This window comes from Emys orbicularis, chromosome 7 (assembly GCF_028017835.1).
Source record: "Emys orbicularis isolate rEmyOrb1 chromosome 7, rEmyOrb1.hap1, whole genome shotgun sequence".
NCBI lineage: Eukaryota > Metazoa > Chordata > Testudines > Emydidae > Emys > Emys orbicularis.
This window is the reverse complement of record NC_088689.1, coordinates 6,372,889-6,399,303: the sequence shown is the minus strand read 5'-3', so window position 1 is coordinate 6,399,303 and position 26,415 is coordinate 6,372,889. Positions and strand designations below refer to the sequence as shown.

General features: G+C 44.7%; 1 protein-coding gene across 1 annotated transcript in view; it reads right to left on the bottom strand.

Annotated features, from left to right (window-relative positions):
- The window catches only part of SORCS3 (sortilin related VPS10 domain containing receptor 3), a 469,336-nt gene extending 459,331 nt beyond the window's left edge, over window positions 1–10,005 (bottom strand). The window contains exon 1 of the mRNA XM_065407380.1: window positions 9,172–10,005. Within this exon, the coding sequence (XP_065263452.1) occupies window positions 9,172–10,005 (834 nt within the window). The remainder of the gene's footprint in view (window positions 1–9,171) is intronic.
- Window positions 10,006–26,415: the final 16,410 nt, after the last annotated feature.

The window sequence follows — 26,415 nt, the reverse complement described above, 5'->3', positions numbered from 1 at the left end:
TAGAAGCTTCTTCTTAATTGGCTCCAGGTGTCCTAATTAGCCTGCCTGCCTTAACTGGTTCTAGCAGGTTCCTGATTACTCTAGTGCAGCCCCTGCTCTGGTCACTCAGGGAACAGAAAACTACTCATCCAGTGACCAGTATATTTGCCCTCTACCAGACTCCTGTACCCCACTGGTCTGGGTCTGTCACAGTACATATCCTATGAACCTACGCAGTGCCTCACCATCTACGCTGCTATTTCTACCCGTGCTGGGGGGGCGGGCAGCATCCGTCCTCGACATGCCGCTGCCAGCGTCGACCTGCCTCAGAGGGAAGGGGAGGAGAGAGGGAGCGGATGCTACAGACAGGAGAGAGGCTTGTGTGACAACCCCATCTTGGCCAGCACACTGGGGATTGAACCAGAGTCCTCCAGAGCTAAACACATGAGGAGCTACAGCGTGAGCTGAAGTCCCCTGACTCCTAGGCTGTGTGGACCAGGCACAGAGGCTGACCTATAACACACACTCACCAGTGGGTCACACTTGCACAGAAGAGGGGCTAGACCAGGAGTGATGATGGGAAGTGAAGAGGAAGTGGCCAGCAGTGACACTCTGCAAAGAAGCAAGGGTGAAGGTTAAGTATCTTTCTGCCTGCGGGAAGAGACAAAGGAGTACATTTCGGGGAGCCAGGAGAGTATGTGGGTCTGAGGGTCCTCACTTGATTGATAGCAGGGGGAGGAGGGTTACAGGCTGGCATGAAAGGACTAAGGCGTGACGATGAGCTGTCTTCACTGCCCCAGTCTAGGACTGGAGATTTGCCTCCAGTGCTCCAAGAGTTAACCGCATCCCTTTTCCAATCCAATCACAGGCAGCTGCTGTGGAGATGCTAAGGATTTTGCAGGCAGAGGGTTCAGGCTGGAGGTGAGGGTTGTGGTCAGCAGCAGCAGATGAGCCTCCCAAGCAACCAAGATCCTATCTTCAGGCACTGGCAGTAATTAAAGAGAAACCAAAGGGGAAAAGAGAGCAGAAGCAACAGCAAAACAGGTCCGAGATGGGAGCACAAAGCATTCGATTATGGCGTGTGCTAAGACTATTCACCTCCCTGTGTAAAGGAAACCTCTTACAGCTGGAGTTGCACTGAGTCAACGATGCCAAGTGAATTTCCACTATTAATATTTTAGCAACATCCATCGTCCATAATGTATTTTACAGCCCCCTATGTCCCCCTCCCCATTTGTGCAGCATTTCACTGTATTTTATTAAACGTCCACACTCCCTCTAGTGTTAGACTCTGCACTGGATGTGCTTTCAATCTGCAGAACCCGAGAGCTCTCATTTCCAAAGCTTTTGCCCCGAGGTTATATGGGGTCATGTCAGAGCTAATTAAGAGCACTGCTATTTTGGGCAACGAGGTCCCGTGATGCTTTTCAGATCTGTCCGGCTGGTGTTTCTGTTTCATATCAAGGGATAAAGGAGAAAACACCCACAACAATCTTTGGATGTTACTGACCGGGATCATGCTCCCATTGATTTCAATGGGAGAAGTATCATGTCCTCAGCCGTTTTAGAATAAACAATTACAATGCTGCAATTATTTAACTTCCGCCTTTCTTGATTTCCTTTGTATTCTGGCAGTTTGTCGGCCTATTAAACTGGGAATTGCCCCTAACTGTAGTGTGAACTATTCATCATAATGATATTTAGCACCCACAGCGCCCTTTGGACCTGTGTTACAAACATTAGCCAATTAATTAATCCTCACATTATCCCTGAATGTAATATTAATATCCCCTTTTTCTAGATGGGGAAACTGAAGCAGAAAAAAAGGCTGGGATTTTCAAAAGAACCTAAGGGAGTTAGGATTTGGGTACTTATATCCCTGGAATAGTTTAGAAAATCCCAGATTCAAAGTCAGTGCCTGCATTGGATCCCAGCTAGACCTGGTTCCCAGTTCTCTGATCAAGCCACTATAATTTCATTATTCCCTAGTAGACTAGTGCTTTAAGGTAAAGTGTGGTTCAGTATTTTATTAAAGGGACGCTATCAAACCTTTAAACTCAAATGTTAAAACAGGGCCCTGACATGCTATGATCCCACCCACGACCCCATTGTGACACTGCAGGAGAACCAGAAAGTGAAAGGGACTATAAACTAAAAGTGAGACTGACCAGGCTAGTTTTAACATCCAAGCTGAAAAAGTAAACAATCAGATAAAATCATGACAAGTAAAATAGTATAGGGTACTGTTATAACATGGACAAGGATTATTTTAAAATCACATTTATATAATCATATCCTCTTTGTACAGGTTCTTTGTATGTGTTTTTCTTCTCAATTGCACTGTTTGGTTTTGCAAGACTAAAGCCATAAAGCAAAACAAAATCTAACTACTGTGAGGGGATTTTCTTTTTATTAAAATCATCTCTCTGAGGCATCCAATTGTTATTTGGTTGATCTGTGTCAGCGACAGGGAAGCTATGCCAGATGATGCTGAGCCAGCTGTCAATTTTGGACCTCGAGTGGCGATTTGGACTTTGTGAAAGTCAGAGTCAGCTCTGGTGGGATGGGGACATATTGGAAGAGAGATCCTGGGCAGGGAAGAGGAGTAAAACGGGAGAATGCCATACACCCTTATGGTGCTGTACGTCAGCTGGTTACCTGACATGGGAGTTGAGCACACTCAGCACTCGCAGGATCGGGGCTCTAAGGAATTAATAACGTAGGGCCAAATTCTCATCTCTCAAGCAAAGCTAAAGTTAAAGGCAAGTGCTGTGCTTGGAAGGGAATCGAATCTTTCCCCACCCCCAATATAGAGCACAGAACACCGGTACAATTTGACTGCAGCTACTACTACTGATACATCCTCTTGCATTCAACCCATCTGTGGAGTTGCAATCCAGTAGATCTGGAAAGTTCACAAACCCACTGGCCATGTGTCCCCTTTCCCTGCCCACCCAGGAACCCCTGCAGAGAAAGCCGCTGCAGAACTCGGCTCCATGGCACGCAGGAGCTGCATAGCCTTCAATGATCCTCAGGTTCCCTCCCTCACCTTCAGCTCCACTGCTATGAAATATCCCAGGCCAGATCCTCAGCCGGTGTAAATTGACCTAGCTCCAACGACTTCAATGGAGCCGCATCTGCCACACTGTGGATCTTCTACGGTCACGGGATTTGACCCATACTGCTTTCCAACTCACAAATCACTGCGAGTTAACTAATCCTGACAACTCAGGGCAGGCCTAACCTGGATCCTTAAACCCAAACCCGATTAATTTTAAACCTGACCAGAGCCCAACCTGCCCCTACAACTTGGGCTTAGATCTAAAACCAGAACTGGCCTGGTATCGGTTTAAGATCCTTACACACTTTCTTGTCATCTTACCATCCCCATACCAGAATCCAAACTCTAGCTTGGCCTCAAACCCAAACCTAATCCAGATCTACCTCCCTTTACGACAGACACTTCTATCCCCCATTTTACAGATGAGTCAGCTGAGGCACAAAGAGCTTACATGGCCTGATCCTGCAAATCTCCCACTGACTGGCAGATTGGGTCCCATGTAATTTACTCAAAGTCACACAATAAGTAACTGGGTAGAGTCAGGATTAGAACTCAGGATCCTTTGCTCCTAATGCTGCATTCTAAGCATTAGACTTCAACACTTCCCAGATGTTACTGCTGTATTATTACCCAAAATCTCTACCTACTAATCCATTTATAATCCTGGTCACTTGATCTGGTTTATTTTCCTGTTGCCTAGAATACAGGACATACCTATCTCCACCTCACTGGCTTGAGAGAACTCCCCTGCCTACCATCCATTCTCTACCCAATTTAAACCAACTTCCAAGTCATCTTTTCTTGCAAGTAGATGACTCTTCTCCTTAAACACACAGTTGGTTTGGTTTCCATTTAAATCACTGCAAAATCTTGGGTACAAACCATAGTCCCCATCCTACATTCCTTGTGCACCCAAAACTTTTGGGCTATACCCTGAAACTGACTGCAACCAGAAAACTGAAAATGACCGGTTCACTCTTCAATCACGGGCGGTGATAGCAGCTGTGGCCTGTGACTTTAAGCAGGGTTGTGGGGCAAGAGTATCTGCAGTCTTGAACAGGTTTAGAGGCAGCACATAAGGCATGCAGCAGCAAACCTCTTAAAGTTTCTTTCCATGAGATATCAATCCAATTTTTCAATGAAACCAGCCTGGAGATCAGTAATTGGAAGGAAGTATCCTCAGGCTCTTTTCTCATGCCCTGGCAACACAACACAAACCTCAAAAACCTCACCGTGTCAGCATTCCATTTTTATTTCTCCCCCCCCCCCCCAAATATTAATTGAAAACTTATTTTTTTCTGGCAACGTCCCAGAGAATGATTTTAGTGCCAGACTTCATGATTAGGCATGGTAGAGAAGGGAAATGCATTAAGATATTGTGACACGGAAGCTGATTCCAGTGGTGATGAGACTACCATCTATAGCCAAAAACTATTTGGAAAACAAGTCTGGTTAGCACAGCAATTAAAATATCTCCCAAGTGCAATACAATTAATCTGGTCACTCCGTCACTATCTTGCATGTTAGAAGTAAATATTTTAGAATGGAGCACTCCAGCAGTCATGCATGCTTGCCAGCCAACGCCTGCGTTTCCTGACTAAAAATCCTTTCTCAACAGAGCTATCCATTTGGAATTATAAATAATTCCCTCTCGTGTTCTCCCCACCACATAATGCATTGTTAGGCACCTTAATTAAAAGCCACCTGGCACATATTACAGCTCCCCCGCTTGTAATTCACCATTGTGAAGGTGAGCAATATCTCGATGACAAACAATTTGTATGTTAGCAGCTTGGCGATCTCATCAGATTATTGCCAAAGGCATTTGTTAGAGTCACTCCCGACTAAGGGCTGACAGCAATGCAAGTTCTTATACCACTTTCCATTCGCTGGGGTCATTTATCAGCCCATTGAGCAAGAGGCCTCATTTGCACAAGGAGAGGGAAAGAATTCTGGTGCTTCTGTGTATCCACATGATCCAAAGGGGTCTGTTCTCCCCCTGCCTCCAGATCTTTGTGTGGAACTTGCCTCTACATGAGCCAGAGAAGATAAAGAATTAAAAGGACTTCTGGACCATTTACTCCAATCCCTTGCAGTAGTTTCCGCTACACTAACCCCCAAAACAGGGCCTGCTACCAGTAAGCACAGCTATATTTTGTGCTATAGCATGAAGTCTGGGTCTCTCTATGGATAATTGATATTTGTAATGTTTTCTGAAAAAAAAATACTTTAAAATATTAAGTTTCCAATTCTTCTGTTTATGAAGAAAACCCCTTCTGAACATGAACCACTGCAGTGCAGTCTTTGTCAGTCTGCAAACAGAATGAAAGAGTAACTCTAAAGGAGGTGTAAACTGCCACATTCATCTCAAAGTAGGCGTTAACTCTGAAACCTAGTGGGGGAAGTCCCAGCAACTATTTCAATTGTGATAATTTAAGGAGAGACATCCACTGAGGTTTATTTTATCCAGCATGGCTGGTTGGATTCATCTGAAAGGCTCTTCTATAGAACCAAGGTGGCAAGGTTTAAAGACTCAAATCATCAAACTTTCTATGGAATAGTTTAGCTCCCCAGGATAGAACTCTGGGTGGGGCAAGGAAAGTTAGAAAAATCCAGCAGATAAAGTGATTTCCACAGGTAGGAGGAAGTTTGTGGGCAGTGGAAACTGTCTGGAGCAATGAAAACTCTCAGGCAGATGTAGAATAGTTAAAAAAAAAAGAGAGAGAAAAGATTGGGTGACATAACAAGTTTAAAGGATACAAATACTCAACTAACAGCATATTTGTGTCCTGTGCATGTTCCCAGCGGATTTGCTTTAAAATAAAAAGCCTGTGGATTTTCCAAAAACGATCCCAACAGATTTTAGCAAAATTTCTCCTGAGTTTCCAAAAGCCTTTCCAATGAGCCTTTTCTTCTGGTCTACAGCTGCATTATTCATCCCTACAGTGAGGCAGCCTCAGTAACCTCTCTCAATAAATTGTTCTCTAGGGTAACCCAATTTACCGATAGAAACGTCTGCCTTATGTCCAATGTAAAATCCTCCCTTTTTCAAGTTCAGTCGCTTATGTCACGCCAAGCCACTCTGAATGGATGTGCATAGAGAGTCTGCAACCCCCCCTTGCATCAATAATATTTTGCATTTCCACAGCAATTGCCATCAGAGGATCTCTGTGTTTGATAAACAGAAATGAATTCTGCTCCACAACACCCTTTTGTGGGGAGGTAAGTAGCATGACCCGGGAAGATGAGTCAGAGAAAGGTTAATAATCCCGTCTAAGGTCACACGAGGCAGGGGCAAGAACAAAACCCAGCTCTCCTGACTCCCAGCCCTTTGCTTCTATCTCAAGGCCACCCTTCCTATGCGTAAACACAGACAGCAAAAGTTTGACTCTTGGGAGTTTGATTTTTTTCAGTGAAACTGAAATTCTCTCTCTTTTTTTTTTAAATATGAAGTGGATTATCAAAATCCTGAGTAACACAATGCATTGAATGGGCAGGTCTCTCTTTTGAGAAGGGGATTGAGATTCATTTATATTCCCAACCAACATCCTGATCTTTTTTATTACAGTCTTTTCTTTTTTCCTCTGAAAATCAATCAGGGTTTTAAGAACCTCCCACCACAAGTGTTTGCTTGGAAATTTGCTGTTTCACTAAACAAATATTTACTGATAGTTTAAAAAAAGCCCACTATCCTAGGCAAGAGAGATCAGACTTTCAATCAATGCAAAGGAGAACAAGATGGGGGAAGTATATCCCACTTCCCTACTCATTGCTTTGGTAGACTGAGAACTGAATCATACAGATATGCCCTCCTCACTGCCCCAAGACTTCCAGTATAATGCCGGGACATGAGTTAATATCCTCCATGTATTTCTAATTTCCTTTCCTGCAGCTCTACTTCTACTGCCAGTTAAGAAAATACGTGATTCCCGGTTTTAGGTTAGGCAGCATTGTAGTCTTGGTGGTCAGAGATATCATAACCCTTAGCCCTAATCTCAGCCAAACCACTGGTTCATTGTGTGACCGTGGGCAAATTGCTTGACCTCCTTGTACCAGATTCAACCCAACTGGAAAATTGGGTAAACGCAGGACTGCATCTGCCTCTCCCTGATAATACATGAAAGTACCTCCATACAGCGTCAAGTTCAAGCATTTAACTTTCCCCATAGACTCGCACAATACACTGCCTTAAAAAACAAATAATAATGAATGACAAACTACAGTGTGTATTCTCCAAAAGGGACAGTAAAGAAAACTGAGTCTCTAAGTACCAAACCTCCCATTTGACAAACCATGGAGCGAGAACACTATTATTTATTAGCATGTTTGCTTGTCACTCCCACAAAGACCACTCAGTTACTCCCTTCAGTAAATACAGCCACAAAAGTAGCCAAAAGGTTTCCATGTGCAGTGTCATGACAGAGGCAAAACCTTAGTGAAAAGCCCTGAACAATCTGACAGTCTTTAATTTATTAGCCTTGTCGGTGACCTGAAGTTAAAACATAAATAAAGCTGCTTATTTAAATGACACATTTCTACAAAAGAAAGATCTAAGCAAAGGAGATTTTTAAAATCCCTTTCTGAAATGCACCTTGAAAAAACCTTTATTTCCAAAGTGCCTGGAGAATGAGTCCCCTTTGCTAGTTTAATACGAATTACAAATAACTATTAGGAATCCATACGCTAGCTCCTTTTGCCGAGCCTCCTTCATTCAGCACTGAAATGAAAACAAGAAACGGGGCTTATAGGCTGGTTTTTTTCACTACATTCCTCCTTACATTTTTAAAGAAACCTACAGACAATGTAATGCTAAAATATACCATATGCAGCTTTCAATGAATGTTCATTTTCATCTTAAGTGCTTGTGGAATTCATGTCTAGCAAACACAGCTACCTTTAAAAACGGAATAAATCTAGGTAACATCTAGATAGCTGTCAGCATGATTAGGTCAGTAAAAATAAATAACAATGAGATAAAACTTCCATTCAGAAAAGCATAGAGAGATGGCTGAATTGTACACTGCCTAGATAGGCAGGCCCCATATGATCATTCAACCCCAGGTGTAATATCATTTTCAGATCTGGACATTCCACTTTATACTTCTAATTGCCTTGTGCACATTTCCAATATAGGCAAAACAGTAAAAGAGGTATTTTCAAGGTAGTGACTAGCTGTAATAATCAGAATAATGGGCACATTGTCACCCTATATAAGGGTTTCTTGAACCCTTTAAATTATGCCTGCTTTCAGGCTTTATGGCGCAGTGGAAATAGTATGTCTTATATCAGGTTAAAATAAAATTGAAATTCCCTTATGGCTGTCCTGGGAGTATTATAAAGCATGGAGCTAGATAGGGTAGCAGTTGCTAACATAACAATGTTCCTTTCACCGCTCTCTTCAGCAGACAGACGCTGGACACAAATGCTTTTCAAGAGCGCCCCCTTTTGACACAAACCGGGCCCAGCAAGTCTCCAGCACAAACTTTCACTGGTGTGATGCCTCCACTAATTTTTAAATTGGTCATTTATTGACTTAGGGGGAAAGGCATTATATGCAATTGATTTTTTTTATTGCGCTTCACCTTCTTTGCTCCTCTTTCAAACCCATTAAGCAGCGTGTGTTTTTACTGCGGAATGAATGAATACGAGCGGCTTTGCCTCTCACAGGCAGAGCACACAACCTCAAAGGCTTTTTCTTTTTTCCCCCCTGCCCATCATTCATTTTCCAGCACAGACCCACTGAAGCATTCCCAGGTACATATTATATATATATAAAGAGAAACAGCAGAAGTAGAATCAATTGGACAGATGCAGGGGAAGCCAAGCAAGGAGGCGTCTCTCTCTCCTCCCTATGGAGAGGGGAGGGAAATTGGGTTCAAACAAACCCTCCGGTCTAACTTCCCAGAGCTCAGATTCGGTGTTCTTCGTGCTGTCTATACAGGACGAACACTGGGTTTCTCTCTTTTCTCCCCACCCTCTTGTGCGAAAGAGGCAGCAGCCTTATTAGACAAACTCCCCGGAACGCGCCCGAACCCCGGTAACCGGAGCAAAGCCGGATTATCCGAGCGCTGTGCACACGCACCCATTCCCCTCCCCAGCACCGCCTCGCTCCCGAGGCCACCAGTACTCACGCTGCTGTTGTGCCCGGACCAGTGCACCATGGCTTGGTTGTGGGCCGAGTCCCCGGTCAGGGCGAAAGTGGTGCTGGTCAGTTTCAGCTCCTCGCCTCCGCGCATCTTGGTCACTTTCCCTTCCTCTTTGGAGCCTTTGGCTTGAGTCCGGGTCACTTTCTGTCCGTCCGTCCAAGGGCTGCCCCCTCCTGCCTGGCCCTGGCCAGGGGCCCCGCTGCTCCTCCTCGCCCTGGGCAGCAGGGGGTGGGAGCTAGTCACTTTGCCCACCGAGCCGCCTGCCTCCTGGGCATCTCCGGGCGGCAGCAGCATCTCCTCCAGGCCATGGGCGGCTGCTGCTCCGCTCCCCTTCGCCATCCCCAAGCGCTGTCTAGACGGAGACTTCCCGTGCGCCTCCCCAGCCCAGCCATCCCCCTTCGCCCCGCTCCTGTGAGCTTCCCCAGCGCCCCACGTCCCCTCCACCGCTCCCGCAGCCGGCTGGACCCTTCCCCAGCCCCGATCCTCTTCCAGCACCACAACCAGCGCCTCCTCCTCTTCGTCCTCGTCCCCGACGCCCCATCCTCCGCCGGGCTTCTCCTCCTGCAGGGCTTCTTCCCTGGCGAATCCCACGTCCCTGCTCCCCGGCCAGCGCAAGAGTCCCCGAGGCTGCGGCGGCGGCGGCGGCGGCTCCTGCTGCTGTTTCGCCCGCGAGGAGGGCGAAGAAGGCGCAGATGATGAAGATGAGCAGGATCTGCAAGTTATTTCAGCGCTGGTGAAACACCAAGGGGAGAGCAAAAGCCATGTCCAGGCGAGCAGAGCGATGGAGCAGGCTGGGTACCAGCCAGTCCCCCTCTCCATGCCTGGCCGACGGAGTTGGGGAGTTTGGGGGGGTTTCTTAAGGGGAGGGGGGCTGGGTTAGCAGCAGTAGTATTTGTAAAGGCTCCTCTCTTTCCCCTTCTCAGCCTCGGAGACGGTGACCAGGAGGAAGAAAAAAAAAACCCCAACTCTCTCCCCGGTAGTTGGATCTGTTCTTTACTGTTGGTGGGATTTTTTTTTTTTTTTTTTTTTTTTTTTTTTTGAAAAGTGCTTTTCAGTGAAACTGTTCACGTTCAAGGATTTGATCAAGTGAGAGGGTTACACCACACGGGGGAGGAGCCGAGGCGCCCTCACCAAGTGCCGCGGCTGAAATATACAAGCAATTCACCAACCACGCTGCTGCGTTTCCACTGGAATGGGGGCGGGGGGGGACCCAGAATATTGGTGGGACGCCTGGAATAAAATAGCTAGAGAAGGATCGCCTAGCAGTTCTCCTGACGCGCGTGTGTGTGTGTGTGTGTGTGTGACAGACACACATACACTCACAGGTCAGGAGAAATGCTGGGATTTCCTTCCTTGGCTATTTTGTATGTACACACACATATACACCCAACAATGTTATAGAAGGATCACCCAATACATCTCCGCAGACAGACATAGGGACACAGGGGCAGACAGAGAGCGAAGCGGATCTATGTACCAGCACAACACAAAATAGCTATAGAACGATCAATCCATATTTCTCCTGACGCATGTCAATCTCTATACCATCGATACACACAAAATAGTTACAGAAAGATCACCCAGTATTTTTTCCATAGAGAGACCGTGTGTGTGTGTGTGTGTGTGTGTGTGTGTCAGACACACACACACACACACACACACAGAGTCAGTCAGTCTACCTATGGAGAACTATACAGCAGAATGCCTTGGGGGCATAACGCAACACATCTGCCGGAGGATCACCCCAGTTAAGTATTTCTCCAAACCTCTGTGTGTGTGTAAGAAAAAGCCACAGGAAAATCAACCCAAGTATTTCTCCTGACATACAATCGAGTGTGAAACAAAATATCTGTGTCTGCGTGTGCCCAGGGGTGCGTACCAAAACACCTCTGTGTGGACACGAAGCTCACCCTCCCAGTATCTCTTCTGAGGTGTCAGTGGGAGAGCGAGCCGGTATTTCTTAAGAAACAAACGTAGGGACGTGTCTGTGTAAATCAAAAATAGCTTTGGGAAGATAAGCCAGCGTTACTGCTGAAATACTGGGGCGGCAGGGAAGGGAATTATCTTGTTCAGAGAGAAAAAGAGCAACAGAAAGCCCATAGTCGCATTTCCCTAGACTTGTGTCGGGGGGGGCGGGGGTAGGGGGGACAAAATCTCCCCGTAGCCAGGACACCCCCACTTTCTGTGTCTCCCTCCTGAAATTCAAAGCGATGGTTTGCGGCAGCAGCCTCGCAAACTGGGCAACGTGTGAGTCATTGGGGGGGTTGGTTTTCGTTTCCCCATCCCCAAGTCAGCTCAGGTTGCAGGGTTGGGTGGGCCAGGCTGGTCTGCTGCGTGAGTGTGGTGGGAAGGGAAGCCGAGGGAGGGATTTCTCAGTTGGCCACACGCATTTGAGGGTCACTATTGTCACATTCCCATGTCTCCAGGACGGAAGCCAGGTCCGCTTGGAGCAATTAAGAAAACGATGGACTCCAAAGACAGGTGGACACTTTCCATCCGGATTTCTTCCCGGATCCCCTCTTTTCTCTTTATTTACAAGGACGGTGTCAATCCGTTTTGTGGTAAGCAATCACTGCATCCCGCTGCAGCTCGGAGCCTTCATGTGGCCACCCCTCTTCGCTTTTAATCCTGGGCTAGATTATTCCTCATTCCGCCGCTGTCTGCCTACGTACACCGGGCAGGGGCGCGCCCGGCAGCCGCTGTCCCGCCGCATGGAGGAGAACTCAACAGTTTTCTTCTGATGATCTGCCATCTGGAGTCAACCAGGAGCGTGGAAGGGGCTGAGAGGAAAGGAGGGGAATGGGGGGAGGGTGAATCTGGGGAGGAAGAAGGATCTGGGGAGGTGGATTTGGGGGTCCCCAGGAAAGGGACATGGATGGAAGCCAAGCAACTGGTCTGGACGCTGCGGTGCCCAGCCACCGGTGTCTAATTGCAGTGTAGACAAACCCTCAGGCTTTGAAGCTGGGGGTGGCGGGGGTCGCTTTCCCCTCTTGGTTTGCAATTTCCAGGAGAACTACTCCGGCCTGCGGGGGGATGGTGGAGGGAGAGAACCATCAACTTTTGCAATAGAAAAAGAGACACATTAAGGTCTGGCTCCTGCCCCTGGGGCTGCAGGACTGTGCCACCCGCGGGCAAGGAAGGGGAAAGGGACGTGAGAAGGGTTTGCTGGACTGCAGTGCAAGTCATGTTAAAATATTATATATAATAGTATAGCCTCCCTGCCAAGGAAACCAAGCGTGGTGCATTAATAGAGAGCTCACCACAGAGAGAGACACACCCCGACCCCAGACCTCCCCACACACCCACACACCTACACAAACACCATGAGAATCTGCCCAGTGCCTCTGCTGGTTAAAATCACACGACACGACTCCCTAATTCTCCTAGCAGTTGTGTAACACAGCGACTCCTCTTGGACAGGGTAGCAAAATGCCTCTACTGGGAGCAAGGAAGGAAAGGCTCCGTGACTGAGGATTTCCCTGTTTGCAGTGTTGTTGGAGCCACCTCGTCTCTCTGAATACAATACTTCCTCTGCCGGAGCCATGTAACTTGAGGACGAAGAGGAAACCTGGCAACTCTAATGAGATTATTTCACTGTTGCCACTCTCTAGCTTCTGGAACTGGCCACCGGGGTGAAGAGAGAAACTCAGGAGGGATGGGTGAAATTGACAGTTGTATCCACTGCCTATTAAGACTTCCTGCTGTCAGCCAGAGCACTTGGAAACAACAACTCGCCAAACATATATATATTGAAGGACATAAATCCACACCATGTAGAGGTCAAGCATAGGAGTTTATTAGACACAGCGCTGGCGGAGTGTCACCTTGCTTATTAGGCTCAGAAACACTGTCAGTCAATTGATTACAATAGAATATATAGATTTTCCATGGGCGGGGGAAAGGGATGGGGTAGGCAGTTCCACACCCCGGGATAGGTTTTGCGGCAAGACAAGATAGCACATTAGCCAATGGTTAACAGGTTACATAATGTCTCCGCCCATGGTCTCAAGTTAGCAAGTTCACATTTAATTAATACTTTGATAAAATGTTATTAGCATAAAATATATATATGTTGAATTCTGATTTGGGGTCCATAGGAATGGAGCAACTCCTTTGATTGTCCAACAGGTACATTCCTAGGGGTTAAAGCAAAGAAACAGTGAAGGGATATGATAATACAGATTGTCTTCTGTGTGTCTCAAGGCAGGGTATTGGTCCCTGGGAAGGGAGGTGGAAGGATGCCATATCTTATACTGACATGTGCCAATTTTTCATAAACTCAAGGTTGGATATGTGGGAAGACTGTTTCCCTACAGGAGAAACACAATAGGAACAGGGATTCTTTGTTCAGTTTGAAACATTGGATGAAACATAATTATTCAGTTATTGCTTCAACATCTGGCATTTCTACTGACCAAGCATATCTTAGCAAAGGCAATGTTATCTTGTTTATTCTGCTTTTCTCTTAGCTAATCACTATCTGCTAGGCCTCTGGTCTCCTGACCAACTCTGGACTTTGGGTCTGGAAAAGAGCTGGCACAATCCATATACCAGGTTGTTATATAAAATGCACATGGATTTTAACCCTTCATATGTTATTTTTCGTTTGGGTTCTATTAGGTTTGAAAGCTCAGTGCCAAAATGTTTAGGGGCTGACATTTTATGTGAGGGGGAGCAGAGAGATACCAAAGCGATAGGTGCCTTAGATGGAATTTATATATAAGCACACAGGACATTGTAATTGTGGGATCACATATCTATACACTCTCTACACACAGAGAAATGTGATATCTCAAAAGATGCTACAGCAGGAGAAGGAGTTCTTAAAAAAAAATCAATCGATCATTTCCAGATGCAGTGGGTGAGTAGTATATCAGCAGCCTATTCCTTGTGGTACACACAGTTGTGTGAATTTTCCTGTTCTCCACAGTACCATTCCTCCCATTTCTGGTAGAAAATAACTGTGTCACTCATATTAGCTCCAAACAGAAAAGGAAGAATGCAGGGAACCATCACCACCGCAAAGGGAAATGGGGCTAACACCCTGAAATAGGGACACAGATCAGGCATTTTGCAAATTCCTTTGGGCCAATGGTTGCTTCTTCCTCTCTGCTTCCTAAGCATTCTGCACTAAATTAAGTACCTCTGTCAACATAAACATCTTCCTCCCAGAGACTACGAACAGAACATTCAGAAGCCACCATTAGAGCTTGGTTAGCTGCTTACAGCACAGAGATCATCCCTTTTACCCCGTTCGAGAATTATCCAGGAACGGATTCTGATTTAATTTATTACACACTTGCTCATCATTTCAAATTGTTAAACAAAATAGTCATGAAATCTATTCCTTATTCATGTCGTGACTGGTCTGACATGGGCCCATGACTTAGTCACATAGGCCCAGATGCTCAAAGGTATTGAGGCACCTAATTCCCATAGAAATGAATGGGCGTTGGGTGCCTAAATACCTTTGAAGATCTGGGCCCAGCTGCTCCCTAACTTGATGACAAGCGTTCATAAACAGGAGGGAAAGGTGTTCAGAACCTGAGACAGGTAGATGATTCTGATACAAAACCTTGTGAAAAGGCATTTCCTCAAGTATCCAAGAGATCTTCACCGTCTAGGAGCATCCTTGCAGATTAAAATGTTCCTTGTACAAATGTTGTGAGACATGAATTAAATGGGATGTGAACACTGTCAAGGTGAATCTGTGGTTTTCATTCAAATAAATGCTCAAATCCCTTTTTTTTTTTTTTTGCATATTCTCCCAGCTCTGGTAACCATTCTCAGTTACCGCTCAAGCCCCAGTGAGGTTCATTAAATAGAAGACACAGCTCACATAAGACTAGATTTTCAGAGCTCAGAGCCTGATTTTTCAAGTGGTCAGCACTCACCAGGGTAGAGTTTCAAGAGCGCTCAACTCCCATTTAGGCACCCAGATAAGGGCCAGACTTTCACAAGAAAATCTGGTCGCTAGTGTCTCTTCTGCCATTGTTAAATCACACACATTGACACAGGGATGCTCTGTTGAGGACCTTGTGATTATACAGAACCTCTTTGTCAACTCCCTAATCCCTTAACTCTGAAGAAGAGCATAATAATAACAACTCCATCGTGAGAGTGAAAGAAAAAGTAGCGCATGAACAAGGGAGGATTTGATAGCTGCTTTCAACTACCTGAAAGGGGGTTCCAAAGAGGATGGATCTAGACTGTTCTCAGTGGTACCTGATGACAGAACAAGGAGTAGTGGTCTCAAGTTGCAGTTGGGGAGGTTTAGGTTGGATATTAGGAAAAACTTTTTCACTCGGAGGGTGGTGAAGCACTGGAATGGGTTACCTAGGGAGGTGGTGGAATCTCCTTCCTTAGAGGTTTTTAAGGTCAGGCTTGACAAAGCCCTGGCTGGGATGATTTAGTTGGGAATTGGTCCTGCTTTGAGCAGGGGGTTGGACTAGATGACTTCCTGAGGTCCCTTCCAACCCTGATATTCTGTGATTCTATGATTCTATGAGTGTATGTGTGTGACATTGCCCTCTACTGGATTGATTGAGAATTGCTTAATTTTGTACTTCCGTACTACTAAGTGCTAAGAAAGAGTCTCTGTTAGCGCAAGTGGCAGACCTTTGCTTTAGGAGCAATGGATTCTAACCCTGCTGCTGTTTGAAGTTCTGAATGGCCATAGTGCATAAGCGTTGCAACTATGAAGTGCTTAGACAGCCATAGATTTGTCCTAATATATTTCCAAGAATAGAAACTGAATAAACCTACCCAATATCCATTACAATCTGATTTAATCCCTGGACTAATCCATTATAATATGGTTTAATCCCTAACCGGCTGCAAATATCCATTCAAAGAAGCAGGAGCTGGTGCTAAGATTCTGTTAGACCATGTTGATTTTTAATTGATCGCTTAGTGTTGTAAGGCTTCCAGATGCTGTGGCAACAGGCACCGACACAGATTTCTAAGTGTGTGTGTGTTCTGGAAGGCAATTCATGACAGTGGAACATGCCTATACACAAGTGGCATCTGGGTTCCATTAAGGAAATCCTGAAAAAAGTTGCAGGTTTTTGTTTTCTGGGGAGGGGAATTTCAGGAGAGGAAAGGAAGGTTCGAATGATGCCTCCCGGTTTAAAGTAAGTAATAAATAAAGAGACACCTACGCTGCTTCATGACCTAGCCCTAATCAAGCATATTCTGTGACTGCCCTGTATTGCTTGTGTCTGAAGTAGGGTCATTCTACTCCAGTAAGGCCATTAAAAGTTTTGCCATTTCTTCAATAGAAGCAGCCACATATATTTGTACTGTAAGATGTCTGGAGAAAGGATTATATCTGCCCCTCTACTTCACAGAGCACAGCCCATGCTCAAAGGCCAGATATTTTCAAATATTCATCCCCAACAATTGGGGCCAGATTATTTGTTTGTTTGTTTTTGTTTATTAGAAAGAAAACTCAGCTCCTAGTTAGGAACCCAAAGCAAGGGGTCAAATTTTCAAGCCCTCACCATGTTTTTGTAAACTTAGCCCTGAGGGTCACCAAGGGAGCTGCTGGGTTCTGAGTGTTCGAAGATCCAGGCCGTATTTAGGTTCCTAAATGGGAGCAGAGCTCCTTTGAAAAGTTGGCACCAACTGTGCCAGGTATAATGGAGAGAGACGTAATCATGGCTTAAAATTTATAATATCCAGGAACATGACAAGTAATGAAATGCTCCCTCTGGAGAAAAATCAGATTGCATAAACAGGAAAGTCTGACTCATACGGGCAGGGTCATTCATTCAAAGTAGTAAATGATTCTAATTCCCCCAAGGTGCTACTGCAGTCTTCGGGTTTGGACTGCCCTCTCCACAGAGCTGAAAGTGTGTAAAGCTCGTACTTTTGAACTGTGCATATCTAGTATGGATTTTCATTTAACGCTGGGAGTGAAGCACTTCTGTAGTATTTAGGTTGACTGTATCATTTTATGGATAATTTAACGTTAAAAGCGGGACATTCAAGGGATCCACTCATAGCTGACTGTGGGAATGAGACTGAGTGGTTTAGTAAATGCGTCGTGTTCTATTAAATCACCTTCATGTTTCTGATCACTTAAAGCCAGATTCTGCTACTCTGACATCGGGCCAGCAGTACCGTACTATGCAGGAAGTTCTAGTGAATCCGAGCTCGTGAAACCAGTGCTCCACTCATTACACGGCTTCCCCATAGAACAGAGAGTCACATTCAAGGTTTCAGTCCTCATCTTCAAGGTGCTCAATGGTAGGAGCCAAAGCGTACCTAAAAGATCACTCGACCCTCAGGAAAAGGATTGTGGCACAGCCCATCTCCAGGGTAAAATTCATCGGGGCAGGAGATAGAACTTTCTCGGGAGCCGGTCCCAGACTGTGGAACGAACTCCCCTAGGAGCTGAGGACCATCCAAAACCTCAGCACCTTCAATGCTAAGTGCACTTCTTCGACCTGCCTTCAGTCATAAAAGAACACAGACAATCTTAAATATTTTTTAAAGGAACAAACCTCACAATTTATTCCTCTGGGGAGAAAGAGAGAACCACGTGTGACATATGCCAGGAATGTGCTCAGATGCAATGGTGATAGACCCACCCAATTAAAGAGTCTGAATAGAAGATTACTCAGCACGGCAGAATCAGGTCTTAAGTACGTACCAGACCGTGGCAGTCACTAAACACATCAGTCTCTGAGAAACAGTTAGCATACGTGATTGGCACAAGGGGGGATATATTTTGCTATGCCCATCTAAGACAACTTTAATGGAGAATGGGAAAAAAAAGGGAGATGGGAGAGATTTTCATTTGACATCTGAACGGCCAGGAAGCCCTGTACCTTCAGAGTGAAATGAAGAACCTGCCTCTCCAAACTCACCTTCTCTCAGCAGCTCTAGCAAACAATATCGATTCTCACCCATAGGCAGCGCCCTGTGTTCACTTCATCACTTGAAGTCCTTATATCAAGACTGGATGTCTCTGTCTAAAAAAGATACTCTAACTCAACCAGAAGTTATGGGCTTGATACAGAATTCACTAGGTGAGGTTTAATGGCCTGTGTTATGCAGAAGATCAGAGTAGATGATCATATTAGCCCCTTCTGGCTTGAAAAATCTATGTATCCGGGGTGGCCTTAAATGTTTTCATAATGTGGACCACATTTTCATGGATAGTCTCAGAGGTCCACCTCCCCTCCCATTCACAATCACACAACAGCTCTGAGGCAAGCACAGTCAGTGCTTATATGGCAAAGTCCTAGGAGGAAGGTAATGTCATTTTAGCTGTCTTTTAATGCAACTTCACAGCTACCGACAAGATATTATAACAATAACAGAAACACGGTGGAATAGTAGTCATGACTGGAGTACAGTATTGAAGGGTATGTACGGTTCAGGAAAGACAGAATAAAGACAAAGGTGGTGGAGTAGCTTTGTATATCAATGATGTGGTAGACTGTAAAGAAATTAGAAGTGACGGAATGGATAAGACAGTCTTTTTGGGCCAAAATCACTTTGGGGAAGAAAGCTACTAGAGGTTTCCCCGGGATAGTGCATGGAGTGTGCTACAGACTACCAGGATCCAATTTGGCTATGGATAGAGATCTCTTTAATGTTTTAAAAGAAATAAATACTACTGGGAATTGTGTAATTATGGGAGACTTTAACCTCCCAGAAATGGATTGGAGGACAAGTGCTACTAATAATAGTAGTGCCCAGATTTTCCTGGATGGGATAGTTGACAGATTTCTTCACCAAAATAGTTGCTGAAGCAACAAGAGGTGATGCCATTTTAGATTTGGTATCACTGAGTAGTGAGAACCTCATAAAAGAACTGGTTGTAGAGGACAACCTTGGTTCGAGTGATCATGAGCTATTTCAGTTTAAACTAAATGGAAGGATAAACAAAACTAGATCTGAAACCAGGATCCTTGATTTCAAAAGCGCGAACTTAAAAAAATTAAGGGCATTAGTTAGGGACGTGGACTGGACTGAAGAACTCAAAGATCTGAATGTGGAGGAGGCTTGGAGTTACTTAAAGTCAAAGTTGCAATCCCAAGCAAGGGGGGGGAAATTCATAGGGAAGGGTTGCAGACCAAGCTGGATAAGCAACATCTCAAACAGGTGATTAATAGAAAGCAGAAAGCCTACAAGGGATAAAGTGAGAACTGCCAAAAGCCAAGCCGAGTTGGACCTTGCAAAGGGAATTACAACCAATAGTAAAAGGTTCTCTAGCCATATAAATATGGAGAAAACAAAGAAAGAAGAAGTGGGACTCCTAAACACTGAGGATGGGGTGGAGATTAAAGATTATCGAGGCATGGCCCAATACCTAAACAAATACTTTGCCTCCGTTTTAAATGAGGCTAATGAAGAGCTTAGGGGTAGTGGCAGGGTGGCTAATGGAAACAAGGATATGGAGACAGAAATTACCACATCTGAGTTGGAAGTCGTATGTGGTACCACAGTTGAGTTGGAAGTCAGATGTGGTACCACAGTTGAGTTGGAAGTCAAACTCAAATATCTTAACAGGACTAAATCGGGCGGCCCAGATAATCTCCATCCAAGAATATTAAAGGAAATAGCACATCCAAATAGCAAGGATTTTGAATGAAGCTGTAAACTCAGGGGTCGTACCCTATGATTGGAGAATTGCTAAAATAGTTCCTATTTTTAAAAAAAGAGAGAAAACATGATCTGGGAAACTATAGGCCTGTTAGTTTGACCTCAATTGTATGCAAGCTCTTGGAACAAATTTTGAAAGAGAAAGTAGTTAAGGACATAGAGGTGAATGGTAATTGGGATAAGATACAACATGGTTTTACAAAAGGTAGATCATGCCAGACCAATCTGATCTCCTTCTTTGAGAAGGTAACTGATTTTTTTAGACAAAGGAAATGCAGTAGATCTAATCTACCTGGACTTCAGTAAGGTATTTTATACAGTTCCACATGGGAAAGTATTAGTTAAATTGGAGACGGTGGGGATTGATAAGAGAATTGAAAGGTGGATAAGGAACTGGTTAAAGGGGAGACTACAACAGGTCATACTGAGAGGTAAACTGTCAGGCTGGAGGGAGGTTACTAGTGGAGTTCCTCAGGGATCGGTCTTGGGGTCAATCTTATTTAACATTTTTATTACTGACCTTGGCACAAAAAGTAGGAGTGTGCTAATAAAATCTGTGGATGACACAAAGTTGGGAAGTATTGCCAATACGGAGGAAGACAGGAATATCATACGAGAAGATCTGGGTGACCTTGTAAACTGGAGTAATAGAAATTGGATGAAATTTAATAGTGCAAAGTACAAGGTCATGCATTAAGGGACTAACAACAAGAATTTTTGCTATAAGCTGGGGATTTATCTGTTGGAGTGACAGAGGAGGAGAAAGCCCTCACTGTATTGGTTGATCACAGAATGATTATGAGCCATCAATGTGATGCAGCCGTGAAAAAAGGCTAATGCAATCCTAGGATGCATCAGACCAATTATTTCCAGTAGAGACAGGGAAGTGTTAGTACCATTATGCAGGGCACTGGTGAGACCTCGGCTGGAATACTGTGTGCAGTTCTGCTCTCCCATGTTTAAGAAGGATGAATTCAAACTGGAACAGATGCAGAGAAGGGCTACTAGGATGATGTGAGGAATGGAAAACCTACCTTATGAGAGGAGAATCAAAGAGCTTGGCTTGTTTAGCCTAACCAAAAGAAGGCTGAGTGGAGATATGATTGCTCTCTATAAATATATCAGAGGTATAAATACCCAGGAGGGAGAGGAGTTATTTAAGTTAAGCGCCTATGTGGACACAAGAACAAATGGATATAAACTGGTCATCAACAAGTTTAGGCTTGAAATTAGGCAAAGGTTTCTAGCCATCCAAGGAGTGAAGCTCTGGAGCAGCCTTCCAAGGGGATCAGTGGGGGCAAAAAACTTAACTGGCTTCAAGATGAGCTTAATACATTTATGGAGGGGATGGTATGATGGGACTGCCTATGACGGTACGTGGCCCATCGGTGACTGCCAGTAGCAAAATTCCCCAATGGCCGGTGATGGGACACTAGATGGGACTCTGAGTTACTACAAAGAATTCTTTCCCAGGTATCTGCCTAGTGGGTCAGATACCCACTAGGCAGATACCTGGGAACCCTTAAAGTGGAACGCTGGTGACCCACAGATCACAGAGAACCTCTCCTCTGATCCATCTGCAAGGCAACGAGACACCACCGTAGACAGAGAGAAAAGAAGCCAAAGACAGGAAAGGAAGGAAAAAACCCTATGAGCTGCAGTTTTCCAGCCCACAGCCCCCGTGCACAACCAGAGAGGTGGTTTTGAGAGGATGGAGCTGCTGTGGCCAATGAAGCACCTCAATACAGGCGAGTAAAGGATTTACGCTGCTCCAAATCCTCATCCACTTTCCCCACCTCATTATCCCCACCGAAGAAAGTCTTTCCCTTGCCCCCACACAACCTAAGGTGGGCCTAAAAGGGAAACAACACGCTGTTTTGTTTCCTAGTCTCCGGTGTAGCTAAACTCAAAGCAACGTTTCTCTGTGAAAGCAGAATTTCTTAGTAAATTAGAAAGAAACACATCCAGCTGGGACCCCTGCCTGTGATGGTGGAGTTTGCCAAGAGACCGCACTCAGCTTGCCTCTGCTCTGTGCTGTTTTGTCTCATACAGTAAACACAGCCTTTTAAGACTTTCACCTCAAGTTCTTTCTTTTCTGGATGTTAGGAATAGCCCCATAGAAAAGACACGTTGCACTCCAGCAGGTCAGGACTTTGTAGCTGTCAGTTAGAGCAGAGGGGAGCATGTTTACTGGGGAGAAAGAAAAGAAAAAGAATTAATTAAAAAAACCTAGCAACAGGCTGCTGACCGGAGGCAGGAGACATGTGCCCTGCCCAACCCTGATAATCCCCATTGCTCCTGGGGTCAGATTCGATGGCAACAAAACCAATAAAGTCTCAGACATGCTCCTCACTGGGGTCTGGTTTAATTAAAGCCGAAACACAAATGGTTTTCAAACAATTCTAGAGGAAACTCTTCCCACCCCAACTACCTAGTAGAGCGGGTCGGGAATTTTTTGACACAACTTTTTTGTGGCGACAAGGACACCGGAAAGCGCTGCTACCAAGGTGGATGCAGATTGCTTGAGTTCTGGAGAGGCCCATGGGGAAACCTCAAACATTGTCCCATAAACCCCACCATCCAACACCAAGAAATATTGCAGCTGATTACTGAACACCCTCCCCCCCCCCCGTTGCCCTCTAGCTCACAATTTATTCTCCAAATCCGAAACCATCAATAAAACAGAGAAGATCTGCCTCCCCCACCTACAACAAAATGGTGCTTGAGCCTGATGGAACACAGCTGATGGCTGTACTACATCAGGTGGTCATAGATACTGTTGAAATTAAATCTACAGTTCCCATCCTACAGACCACCATGATTGAGATTCAGAGCTCACTACAAGCTCTACCCTGATGGCCGGGTGAAGCAGAACACAGAATTTCTGAGTCGGAAGACGATTTCAAAGAAAACAAAGTACAGGTTATGAAGAACTGTAATGATATCAAGACTATTAAGACCAAGCTAATTGATCTAGAAAGCCACTCATGATGATAAGGACCCAGACAGTCTGTTTTTTTGGCTTCTGTGACCGGGTGCCATTTAGGCTTGCCAGGTGCCTGGTTTTTGACCGGAAAGTCTGGTTGAAAAGGGGACCTGGCAACCCTAAATGATATCCAAACCAAAAGTCCAGTTACCACTGGGTGAGAGGAGGCATCGGGTCATTAACCTGTGCCAGCACCAATTCAGCCGGGGCCACCTCCTACCTGCAGGCAGGCTCCTTGAGACAATGCAGCAAGTGACAGAGGGAGAAGGGGAGAGGAGTGAGTGATGGGGCGGGGCCTTGGGGGAAAGATATGGAGAAGGGGCGGGGCCTCAAGGCAAGAGGTAGAGCAGGGGTGGGGCCTTGGGGGGGAAGAGGCAGGGCAGGGGGTGGGGCCTTGAGGGAAGACGTGGGGCAGGGGTGGAGCTTTGGGGTCCAGTTACTAGCAATTAGAAAGGTGGCCACCTTGAGAATGTAACATTGGGATTGTGGGTATCCCTGAGGGAATAGAGAATGGGAAACCCTCTGAATTTGTCCCTAAACTGCTACATTGTTGGATCTGCCAGTAGATTTTTGTTTTGATATAGAACGGGCACCCCAGGCCCTTGCCCCCACACCCAGCTGCAGGAGTTCGGCCTAGAGAGCCTTGATTGTGAAGTTTACCACCTAAGGAGCTTATTCTGCAGAAGTCCAGAGAGAAAGAAGGAGCAGTTATGGGGAGACCCAGCTATTAAAATACTGCTTTTAAGATTATGCCTGTGATGTGGTTGCAATGAGGTTGCAACCAAGCAAAGCAATTGGCCAGGAAGATAGACTTGGAGTATTTTATTAAATACCCAGCAACGCTTCATATTAAGAATGGTCAGAAGATATTATCATTCAGTTCCCTGCCAGGGGCAGAAACATACCTCAAAAATCTGTAAACTCCTCCCTTGCAAGAGGACACACTTATGGAATGATCCAACCATATGGCTTTTATGTAATGCTCTCTAAGATCTGACATGGCTGCTCTAAACAAGTTGATGGGTGCTAGCTGATCATGATATGTTAGTTCCTTTTGTTTTTGTTTGTTTCCCTCTCTCTCTCTCTCTCTCTCATTGGGATTGATACATAAAAAGTTGAACGTGAATATTCTGAGCACAAGGTCTGACAGGGCAGATTTATTGTCTTCAAGGCTGAAACTGGCAATGCTATAATCATCTTTGCCAACCTCTTCAGGACAAATCAGAATGATCCCAAATTTGTAATGAGTGTAAATGACATGGGCCACCACCCTATGGCTGGAGACTTTAAGAAATCTCTAGACCCTGTCCTTGATCAAGCTTCTCCTCCATACACACACGGCTGATCTAGATTTACAAGATGCGTGAAGACTGGGTAATCCTATGCCCAGAGACTATAGGGTTTTTTTCTGCAGCTCATTCAATATATTTAAGATTTGACCAGGGGTGCTGAAACAATTTGTAGAGCAGGGGTGCTGAGAGCTATTGTACCAAACTATAAACCCAGTATATAATGGAATCCACTTCAAGCCAGGGGGTGCGGAAGCACCTCCAGCACCCCTAGATCGGACTATTTCTTAGTGTCACAACACTTGATCAGTTCTGTCAGTGATTGTAATATTGATACTATTGTTATCTCTGACCATGCACCTATACATATATTTTTAGGCCCACAGGGTATGCACCCCCAACTAAAATGTGGAGATTAAATACTTCTCTGCTGTTTGGTACATCATTATTAACTCTATCCAGCAGGAGTTAGGATTTTGTTAAAGAACAAATGCCCCCACTGCTTCATCAGCTGCCACACTTTGAGAATCCTTTAAAGCCTTCATCAGAGGCCGTATCATCTCTTACGCCAGCTTTACAAAGAAATTGAGAGAACCTAGAATTGATACCCTTGTGAAAGAATTGAAGACCTTGGAGGTAGACTATGCTTCTGTCCCCTCCCCAGAGAAACTCAGAACTCTCATCAATCTCAGATATGAAATCAACAAACTTCTGTCCCAAAAGGCTGAGTGTGCTTCAAACAGAATAAAGTAAAATGACTGGGAATCTGGCGAGAGAGTTGGCAAGCTATTGGCACAGAGACTTAAGCAAAAGGCTAACAGAAATAAGATTGCTGCTGTGTGTCATAGAAGCAATAAAGTATATACAACACAGTCGGATATTAATAAACAATGGCAACAGCTTTATTCAAAATCTATCTTTAGCTGAAGAAGGAATCAGTAAAGATGGCCTAGATAACTTTTTTCGTGGATTGTCTCTACCATAGATCTCTGACTCTCAGAAGGCACTTTTAGATGCCCCTTTAGAAATCGCAGAACTGACTCAGGCTATAAAAGATATGAAGGTTGGCAAGACGCCTGGCGCAGATGGATTCCCAACTGAATTTTAAAAATAGTTCTCTGAAACTTTAATACTAGATTACCAAATATGTGGCCAAGAATGAGCAAACTCCCACCTATTCTAAGAGAAGCTATCAGAGCCCCACACTGACAGTTCAATCGGTGCAAGGATGCGCACCACCAACACGAACATAGCGTGGACACACAAAACCGATTTAATTACTGCAGTGGCTGTACGCTGACGTAACTTAAGTCGACTTAATTTTGTAGTGTAGATTTGACCTTAGTTGTATTTTGTTAAATTTTTGTGTTTCTAAATCTCTCTTCCTGCTTTATTCCAGCTCTCTGGATTCCAGCTCAGTGCTGTGTATGTAGGAACATAATATGGTGTGTTTGAATTTAATAACTATTTGAGATTGTCAAATAGAATTATTTAATCAAAGATTATCAATCAGAGATTAGTACAGCACTACATGGAGTACAAAAAGAATAAATGCATTGCCATCCTTGGTATAAGGTAAAGAGCTGGCCGCTGTCTCTTTCTTTTCTGTAGCCTGTGTGACGCCAGCAGTTTGCACTCCCGATCTAATTCCCAAAACCTCTGTCTTTTTATGGGATATGAGACCAAAAAAACCCCTTCTTGGAAGGAAAAATACTTCTGCACGATTAATTTCACTGTATGTCCTGTTTTGACATTTTCCTTTTACCTCATTACTGATGGAATTTCTTTTATGGTATCTTTAGTTTACATGATCAATAAGCTAAAGGGAATTTTAATCCGGTCATTATTATTTGTTTCATTCCTTACAGAACCATCTGCACTAACAATTACCCCTAATCGACCACCCAGTCCATTACAGAAAACATCTGTCATAGCACATATTCCTTATCAATCACCCAGCTTTGTTTATACTTTTACTAGTTTGAAGGTTCTTTTCCCTGGACAGCTACACTCCCACAGACTTGAAGGCACCAGCCATAATGAAGTAAGTTCAATATTTGAATTACATAAAGTTTCTGAACACAGGTCACTCACAGGTTAAAACCCAACGCTCTGGGCCTTAGAATTCAAACACACCCTTTGCTAATACCATGAAGATTTGGGGAGAACAGTTCATTTGTAAATAAGTTTAATATACAAGAAAATTGAAAGGGTTAATATTTCCTAACAGGTACTAGCAATAAGAACGGCCATATTGGCTCAGACCAATGGTCCATCTAACCCATTATCCTGTTTTCTGACAGCAGCCAGCTGCTTCAGAGGGAATGAACAGAACAG